Below are 10,429 nucleotides of genomic sequence, written 5' to 3' on the forward strand. Positions count from 1 at the left end.
TTTCTCTGTCTCTCCCTCTCCTCACCCCTCTTTTCATTGGTTCTATTCTCTATATACCCCTCCTTTCTCTCTCCCCTTTGCCACCTCTCTCCCCTGTGTCTCTCGCTCTCTCACAATATGTCTGTGCATTGTTAGAGCCATTACGGGAGCCAATTAATCTATGCACAATTTTATAATTAAACGGCTAATAGCGCATAGAATTATAGTCCAGGGCCGCGCGCACTCCCACGTATTTTCAACTGGCTGTTATATCAGGTATACTGAACGCTGCGCTCGATAGGAAGAAGGAAGAATGAAGAAAAATCCACGCGTTGTCCCTTTTCCCTCCGTATGTCTTCTACGATTTTTTTTTCTTTTTTTCACTCTTTGTCTCCTCGAGACGCGACCTCTTTTCACGAATTCCCAATTAGAGACTCAATTCCGAAGAAGTAGTATGCAAGGCGATCGTTCCTTCGTTCTTTCGACCGAGTTAGGCAAATTAATTAATATAATTGACTCGTCTCGTTAACTGTGCACAACGCGGCCACGTTATTATTTTCTTGCCGATTATCGTAGGGCTCGCATCGACTTATATGCATGATATACGACGCGCGCAATTATCGCAGTCGATTACTTTTCAGCGTGTAACAGGAATATCTGTCGGCGTTCTCGATCAGATAGTGACCTCCCGTCTCGGATTCGCGTTTTAAGGACGTGCTCGAATGATGGCATCTACGGAGAGGAAGTCTCGCGATAAGAAATAACGCGGTATTTAAACATACCCGTAGTTTAATGCATGTTGTGCGTTTGTTATACAAGCATAATTTCAACATGCCTGTTCGCTGCGAATTCTTCCGCGTATGAAATCTCTCGTTCTCTCGCAGCGTTATATATTTTTGTATTTGTCGTTGTCGCCCGTTTTCCTTACTTTTTAACACTATTGCTGCCCGTGAGCACAAAATACGGCACGTCCGGTACAATCGGTTATATATCTACAGGCCATCCAAACGGAACAACGCACCCGATGCCGCGCTGTAAACCACAAGAAAAATCCCCCTGAATTATTGGTGTAGTTCTGGATGCATGCTGTTGCATTGGTCCGATAGAAGAGGCGCGGGATCGATGTGCAGTCGCTGCTCTACGTAGGTGTGCAAGTGCATGCGCGCACGTTATGTCGTCCGCGTGCGAGTGTATAGTTTGGTTCATCATAGACGTGACACGGCCGTGTGTATCCATTGCTACCGCTACCGTTGCCGTGAATTATCAGAATGTAACGACGTCAACGTTACACGCGATCATACTGCACAAAACGATCGTGTCGCAGCCACTTGATCATCCTGTTTTTCATTATCGCCATTTCGCTTTTCTACAATCTCGCCTCTTTACGATCAGAATATAGAAAGATCAATGGAAATAGTGTTCGAAGATTTTAAGAGCAAACTAAAGAATCAAGAGCCAGGTTGCTTAATTTTCGACTTCAGCGCGATGCGCATGAATATAACGAATATTTCTGAACCTATAATCATCAAATTAATAACGAATTGAAAATTGTTCTTAGATACTAATCTAGATGCTAAACGATAGTTTAGAATTTCAAAATTAGAGAAACTTATTCAAGAAATAAGAGCAAGCCTTCATTTTCTAGATCATAATACTATTTGTAACGGAAAACAGAAACGTAAGATTAATCTCTAATGGATAGAGATATAATAGAATATCGAGGAAAACTAGTGGTTTTTAAAATCGAGCTACAGTTTGAATTTGACATTGCGAGAAAGAGCAATCTAGCGAGACAACAAAACGTACTCTGAAAAGACGAGACCCGCACGAGCCGACGGCTCGCGGAACTCTGTTCTGTGACTGCGACTCGGGATTATTTGGATCCCTGCGATCCCTACGAGCTTCCTCCTTCTACCTCTCGCGCTCGCTCTCTCCTTCTGGCTATCTCTCTAGCTCTTTCACTCCGTCCCTCGGGATATCCCTCGGTTCCCTCTCGCTCGATCCCTCTCTCTGTGTCGCGTTGAATCCGTTTCCGTTGTGACTGCCACTGCGCATCGCACGCTGAATAAGTATTGCCTATTTGCCACGCAATTCGCGACCCGCCGCAAATACCGAAAAATCTCGATTATATCGTGACAATTAAACATAGCAAGTGATTAATTTGTCGAGAGTATATCGAATGAAATTGTCGAGCTTATCGACTAGAACGAAACGTTGATCGATGGGATGATCCGGATTGACAGAGACGACATCGAGAGGACAACACTTTCTCTGACGACCTTAAATCCCCTCGTTCCGTTTACCATTCCGTTTCGTCTGTCGTGTACCTCGTGGGTGGGGTGCGAGAGAGCTTGTACAACCGGACTCTCTTCCTCTCGCCCGACATCCTCTCTTTCTCTCCCTATTCGGGGACGATTCATTCAGAGAAACTGCCGTGAAAGGGACACCTGTTGGCGCGGGAACTCGGTGACAATCCTAGAAACGAGGAGCACGTGCCGCTGCCACACGACTCGGATATTTTAATTCTCGATTGTCGTACGGTGCACCAAATGAATGCTCCATGGGAATAAAGTAAATATTATTTTAAAAGTAGCTGCGACATGCCTCTCATTTTAGCGCGACTATCTTAAATGCGAATATTCGTGAAATGAATTTTTCCTTCCAAAATGCAATTTCGTGATGCAATTTCACGATGCGTGAGGATCACTCGTGAACTATCTATACGAAAAGGCCTGAGGGTCACCGGGAGCTGTTTTCGACGATGATCAAGTCTTAAGGAGCGGTAGGTGGTACACAATTAAAGTATTTTTTGGCGGACTGGTAACGTGAAAGCCAAGCCAAGGTACAGGGCGAAGATAAAGTGCTGCCCAGCGGCGACACCATGCGTTATTAATGTATGCGAGGATCGTAGCTTCCGTTCGTAGTAACGGCGCCCGTTCGTAAGAAGCGCATTGAGACGCTCAGTATGTGAGTGTTATTTCCGGAATCTTATTCTCCTTATCTTGTTATCGAAATGGACTGGCATTAATTATGGCTAACAGTCGACAAACAGCTGCTACTCGCCGCTATTATGGATAGGATTTTTTTTCAGAAACGTTCAAAACATGGCATGATCGCCACGAGGCAACATCAAAATAATTAGTTTCATCGAAATTAAGTTACGGTCTCAAGAGAAGGCCTATATTTTTAATCCTACATATCGCATACAAAAATCTATAATACACATAACATGTACAATATTTTTATGTACGTACATTTTTCGAGAGTAAAATTCCTATTCTCTCTCTTATCCGAAATATTTAGCATATTGATTGTCAGCTACAAACTTAATGCCACGAATTAGACAAGTTTTTCTTTCGTGATTTAGAAATGCCTGCTCGCGAATCGCAATGATCTAATCGATGAACGAAAATTGAACAGATAAGAGAATCCTATTATCAGTCTCTCCGAAGGTGTTCAACCTACCTGGCCGTGGTGCAGTCCCTGTAAAGAATGTCGAAGTCCTTGCAGCTAAGCAGCTTGCACCGATTGACGCCGGGCTGGATAGCTCCAAGACCACGTAGAATCCTAACCTGCTCGACGTTACACACCAACGGCACGATATCCAGTCGCTTGAGCTTCGTGTAGACTGTGTGGAGGCCGCCCACGAGGTGTTTGAGAAACAGCTCGAAGGCCTGAGGCAGACACAGCATCGTATCACCGGCGATGATGAACGCAGCGACCTTTTGGCCACGATAATCGACCAACTTGCACTCGTTGGCAGTAGGATCGCTAGTACTAATCGGCGGTGGACTGTTGTAAGATCTTGGTGGCAGAACCGCGTGATGAGCTGCCATTAATTCGAGCGGCGAGCCATGATGCCCGCTCAGCATACCACCGAGCTGGCCCAGCAGTCCCAGTCCCGGCGGCGGCAAACCCGGCATACGAGGCACCATACCCGGCGGTGCCCCGGGGCCGCCCCCGGCCGACAACGGCGGTGGACTCAGAGGAAGGCCCTGGGGTGGTGAACCTCTCGTGGGCGATCCCGGTGTCGGCACACCGCGATGCTGCGGTTGCTGCTGCGGATGATCGCGAATCTGATCACGCCCGTGCGATTGCTGATGAGACGGCGGTGGTTGATGTTGACTGCCGTGGAGCTGTTGCTGCTGCTGCTGCTGCTGTTGTTGCTGCTGTTGGTTCTGCTGCGTCGACGGGCTGTGAGGATGTTTTGGACTGCCGGTTACGGGACTGGCACGACTACTGTGGTCGGAAGAGCTGTCCATCGCTCCGTGGTCCATGGAGGGTCGGAAACGCGTGTCCCTATTCTTCTTACGATTTGTAGAGACGACGAGACACTTCGGCACGCTCTTCTCGCCAGCGATAAGCTCCGTGCCTCTGTCGATCACGTCGCCGTATCACTGTGTCCGCCCGATGGCGAATATCGGTGTGACTCGAGCGTGAATCGTTTCAATGCATTTTAAAGCTGGTTTCTTTCGTGATTCTCTTTGGGAGTTGTCATAAACTCTTTGATAAACTCGAAGAATATCTTTCAAAATTACACTTGACTAACGTTCTTCGAACGTATCGCTTGTCACTGTAAACGTCGTGGATCGTGCGTCTTTACACAAATCAGACCACACGATTTTGTCAGTCTTCATACACACATGAACTTTTGTGTCCATAACAAACTTTTAGTCCACTTTGTAGTCCACTTTCAGCGCGTACTTATTTTATTTTCACCGATCCATTGCGAAGACGTTTAACTCAATGACAACACAACGACAGCGAGGATGATAACACGATGACAAAAAGTTATCGCGCAGACAGCGACGACGACAATTGTCGCGTCGAGTTCGTCAGCAAGACGTTAACAACTTATTCACTGGCTCACGATGATACTTTCATGTCACAAAAAACAAAAAGCGAATCGCGATAACACCAAGCTCTAAACGACAGAACGACGCGTGAGCACGAGGAAACCGTAACCGTGAATACGATTGTGACGATGTCAATGACGAGATGACAGCGAGGAAGACGAGACGACGGCGACGGCGACGGCGGCGGCAACGGCAACGGCAACGACGACGGTGGCGGCAGCGACGGCGACGATGACGACGGAGGCGGCTGCCGCGGTAACTCGCAGGGACGCGCGTCGCTCGTTCTCAAAGTAGCAAACGCTCTCTCGGTCGAGTCGGGAGTATTTCCCTACCCAGTCACAGATGTAATAAATAAAAACATCAGTGGGAGCCCGACAAACGGGGAGGATGGGCGTTCTGTGCGCGCAACCGACTATCCGGTTGGCGGAGCCACCAGGGCGGCTGTTCTCGCTATTGGACGGCAGGCTCGCACTGTCTACGCCTTTCGAACCTTCCCCCGAGTGGCGGCGGCTCGGCCACCCGCCCCCCGCGTTCCCCACTATTTGCCAACCTCTGCCACCGACGTGGTAGACGACGACGACTACGCCGGTGAGGACGGTTCCGGGGGCTACCAACACAGAGGGACAACCAGACGCAGACGCGCAGAGAGCCTGAGGACAGTACGACTGGAACGTACTGGCGATGCGAGTGGGGGGGATTTCTTCTTTTACCTCACCGGGTTTGTCTTCTTTCGTTGTAGATCTTATGTTCTCTCTTTTCTCCACTTCGACTCGCTCGCTCGCTCGCGCGTACATATCTCCTCGCCTCACTCTCCGCTTTTATATCTTTCACTCTTGTCTCTTATTTCGCATGCTGTTCCTCTGTCGGGCATCTTGATTGTTCTCGCTCGATCTCCCAAGTCTCGACTCTTGCTCTTGCTTCTTTCTTCGACTGTCTACGCCATTTCAATACGTTCCAGTACGATCGCGGTTTCTTCGGTATCACATCCAATTTCTCCTTTAACAATTTTTTATTTTATTTTCAATTCATTCCATACTGTTGTTTTCTCACGTTTTACATTCTCGATTCTTCGGAGTCGCGTTAGTCGCGTATGCCATTCTCACTCACTTTTCTCTCGTTCTTTCCTATCTTTCCAATACTATTCTCGTCTCCCGCCTCTCCTCGCCTCCCGCTACCCTCCACGTTCTCCGAGTTCCCGCTCTCTCGTGCGACCAGCCAGCCCTCTCTGCTTTCTCGCTTTATCTCCTTCTTTCGTCATCCCCCTCTACGTCACGTGCGCACACACGTACTGCCCATGTCTCTATCTCTCTCCCTCTTTCTCCCACTGTTCCCTGTCTCTACGACGAAGAATGTCGCCAACGTTCGAATCGATCGCTCGCTTTCGCGCGTACTGCCTCCCTTCTTCACCCTTCTGCCGTCCGCGCGAGCCCACTCCTCCTCTATCTGCCCCTGCTCCTCTCCCTTCTCTACCTCCTCCTTCACCTCCTCCTCCTCTACCTCAACCTTCTCCGCCACCCTCTCTACTCTTCCCTCAGATCTCCTCTACCATATTCGCCATCAGCATTACACGCGCGCACTTATTTCTTCTGTAGGTAACTCCGCTTTCCTTGCGATCTCTCTCCTACTCTGCCACCCCCTTGCGCCTTCGCCCACCCTTAGTCCACCTGCCCCCTCTCTGCCGCGCGCGCCTCCGCGTTTCCTCCGCCTCTCCATCCCCACCAGTCCAGCACATAGGATAGTCTACGCTCTCCGTAGCTCGACACGGTTAGGGTATGGGTGCTTAATATCTTTGTGCCATACCCAAGGCGCCCGTATCCGCCGACAGTTCCTAGAGGTGAACTTTGCCGCGATCGAGTACCTTGATTCGCGAGACAGAGATGAAAACCGTAACTGTGCAGTGTATGCACACAGATACAAATAATTACTCGAGCGAATGTAACAAACAAGATGTTTAATCTCGAGAGTAGATATATTCCTGATTAAAAGGAGTTTAAAAGAAAGTCTGTTGAGTAGGAAATTGAGTATTCACTAAATAATTAAATATATGCGCGACACGTTTCTCATCTTGGATAAGAGCAGAAAGACTAACTTTTCTTTTTAAACAGTTTTAATCCGTATATTAAGCGTGTTTATGACTCTCTCTCCGTTCATGTAGAGTGCAAAAAAATATACAGCAGGAAAGATCCGAAGTCGGGCTCCGATTATCTCGTCATAGATGCTTCGTAGCTATTAAAGGGAGGGGGGGGGGAGGAGAAAAGTCTAGCGTTCTCTCCTCTCTTTTGGCCGGTCAACCCCTCATCGGCCCAGTGACCCAGATTCGCTAGGGAGACCCTTCGCAATGCGAGTATTATCGTGTGTGTTTATACTGACATGTCCGTACAACCATACGCACTCGTACACATGGCCGTATTCATACTCACATACAAATTCCACGGTCCATAGATGTACGTTTACTCGAAACAGCTGATCTCGTCACCTTATAGATTCCCAAAGAAAACAAAATCTTCTGAGCCTATTCTTCATTGAGCGTAAGCGAAAAGGATAATCGCTGTTCATACATTTGCAAATCTAGTCTCCGTGCCAATGTAAAGTCCATTCTTAACAGTCATATGTTACCTCAGATAATTGAGATTTGACGTTTACGAAAATCGTAACACACATTGACAGAAAAGTGTTTAGTATTCATGGTTATAATTGCTTGATAAAATAATTATGAATAAATACATTGTAATAAATAAATATCTTGGTATAAAATATTTTACTTAAGAAAATGATTTATTCGATGAATGTTAACAGCTTATTTTTTAATATTAAAATATATTTTCTCTCAATATAAAGAGCAATAAAAATTGTGTTGATAAGAAACGAAAGATAAATATAAAATATAAAATATCTTTTTAAAATAATTATGATAACGAAAGAGAAATATAGAATATATCTTTTTAAAATAATTATGAAAGAGATTTTTGTAATTATTATTGCTGTATTGTTAGTAATAATAATTATATTTATAGTTCTCTACCCAAAAATATATAGTTAACATAAAAAAATGATAAATTATAGTTAAATTATGAAATCATTGCAATCTTATTTGTTTCTTTCAATGCATTACGAAAAAGTGGAGCATTTAGTTTCGAAAAATGTATGTATATGTATTACAACCTATTTATCATAATTGCTCACATAGTCGTGTACAACGATCTAATAACGGTCAAATAAATTCACTACGCTAATATATAATCCGAAAAAAGATTTATGTCAGACAAGTTTGCAAACTGATATTCCTGTAACTTCGAAACCACCGCGGATATGATAAATTGTACATGAACCCTGTCTGTTGAAGGATAAAGTTAGGCTCGAACAACAACTCGTTCAGAATGGAATAAGAATCGTCCTTTGTCTTGCGAGAGGACGATCGATCATGAGATCGATGCGCGTTGTCCGGACAAGTCGGGGGCGATCGGCAGGGGACCGATGTTTGCCGCGACCCAAACCACGTCCAATTAGTGGAATTAATACCGGCTGGGCTTTGGGGGAGCTAATGCCTCTGTGTGTGCATACCTACGGGTATGCGCGCCGATGACTGCACTTTCCTTCGTGCGTAATGAAGGACAATCCCGTCATCGTACCTATACCTCGATGCATTCGCTCGTGGAAGCGCGATCACCGCCTCCTCTTGTTCTGCGGTCACCAATGAAATTCCGTAAGTCTACAGACTGTGTACGGCGGTGCTCCACTGAATCGTTAAGAAACTAGACTGGCTAATTTCGCTCGACTACCACCGGAAAGATTCACACAGTCGTTATGCACTTTGAAAATATGAACGTTACCAAAGTATTAAATTTTAAGAAAGATTTAATGTAAACAGATTTGTGTTAATCATAACTACAAAAACATACAGATTTTAATCGATATTTTATGTATTTCATTATATTATGCACCTGGAAAAACATCATCAATCGGTATAATTTAAACTGTGCAGCAATGCTGCACTGAAATCTGATTCCACCAATGTTAGATTGAGAATGTAAAATCCAAGATAATTTTAATCTTGATTCAATTTACTCTTTATCTTTTTCTAATTCTAAGAATTAGAAAAAGATAAAAACAGTAAGTTTAAATAAGTTTTAAGATTAAAATTAATCTTACATTGATGACCTGAATCGTTAAGAAACTTGACTGGCTCGACTACCAGATAGATTCGCGTAATTACTGTGTATTTTGAAAAAACGAACAGATTAAACCAAAAGATTAAATCTCAAAATGAATTCAATGTAAATACATTCGTATTAATAATAATTAAAAGCAATAATAACATAGACATTAACTTTAATCTAATTATTTAATTATATTATATACTTTATCTAATATATGTGTATTATATTGTACATCCTATATTGTGCGAAAAAAATACGTGCTCTGGATTTAATAAAAATTTATTTATTTTATTAATACTATTATTGTGTGAATCAACAGGATTATTTTCAATTAAAATGTTGTTAATATAATGTTGTTATACATCATTTTTTTTCAGTGCAGAAACTTCATCATACATTAGGTAAGTTAATTTAAATAAGTGCAACATCGAGCAAAAATAATGACGCGCGAGAAATTTAGTAGCGAGTTCTTCTAATCTATTCTTTAGAGAGTTTCAAACTCTCGATTATTGGAAATTTATTTCAGATATTACGCTCGATATCATGCATATCGCTTCTTTGCTCCCTGCCTCACTATCTCTTTCCTTCCATCCCTGTCTATTTTTCGAAAGCACGCCGATATCGCGCCTCTTGCTCGCGTTTGGCGCGAGGTTTGGCACGATGGGGAACGAGCGTCGGGCATTTTCAGACAGGCCACCGTGTGATACGCATTGTTCGTCCTGGACGTCGCCGCCGTCGCCACCGTAGTCCCTGTTACCGCTCGTTGCCCACCCCGCTACAGATACGCGCTTAGCGCAACACGGTGTGTTTGCATCGTGCATAGCTGTTACGTAACCCTCGTCATTGTTTGCGCATCGTCGTTACACGCCTATATGGAGAAAGGGAGGGTGGAGGGTGGTTTCGCCGCCGTTACAAGTGAAAGGCGAGTGGAAAAAAAAAGGAGAAGCGCGCACGGACGGATTTTTGCTCATCTCGCTTAGAGAATACACAAGCACATCTAGACGCAGCTGAGTAGACTCGCGTCGGGAGGACTGCATCGAGAAAAGGCCCGATTGCTCTTTTCCATGTTCACGCCATACGCATTCACCGTATTTTCTCCCTCTCTCTTTCTCTCTCTCTCTCTCTCTCTCTCTCTCTCTCTCTCTCTCTCTGTCTCTCTTTTTCTCTTAACGGTACGCATTTCATCGTTGAATAACTCTCGCGGTAGATGACTATCGATCGTTACGAAGCTCTCATGTTGGAATATTGTGCGAATGCCAATTCTACCGTTTTAATTTTGTATTGGCATACGCGGCTATTGGAATCACAATCGCAGAATCAATCGGTAGTCGCCGTAGTCAAATTTGTCCGTTCGCCGAGCGAGAACAACAACCGGGTGATATGCAAACGAGCGAGTGTCGGCCAAGAGAGACAGAGTGCGAAATATATTTATATATA

At 44.7% G+C, this 10,429-nt stretch overlaps 1 protein-coding gene across 4 annotated transcripts in view; it reads right to left on the bottom strand.

Annotated features, from left to right (window-relative positions):
- The window catches only part of LOC108691004 (dachshund homolog 2), a 197,426-nt gene extending 192,799 nt beyond the window's left edge, over positions 1-4,627 (bottom strand). For all 4 annotated transcript variants that reach the window (XM_018198601.1, XM_018198603.1, XM_018198602.1 and 1 more), the window contains exon 1: positions 3,445-4,627. In XM_018198601.1, coding sequence (XP_018054090.1) covers positions 3,445-4,256 — 812 coding nt within the window. In that variant the 5' untranslated portion in view covers positions 4,257-4,627. The remainder of the gene's footprint in view (positions 1-3,444) is intronic.
- Positions 4,628-10,429: the final 5,802 nt, after the last annotated feature.

Source organism: Atta colombica, unplaced genomic scaffold (assembly GCF_001594045.1).
Source record: "Atta colombica isolate Treedump-2 unplaced genomic scaffold, Acol1.0 scaffold38, whole genome shotgun sequence".
Lineage (NCBI taxonomy): Eukaryota > Metazoa > Arthropoda > Insecta > Hymenoptera > Formicidae > Atta > Atta colombica.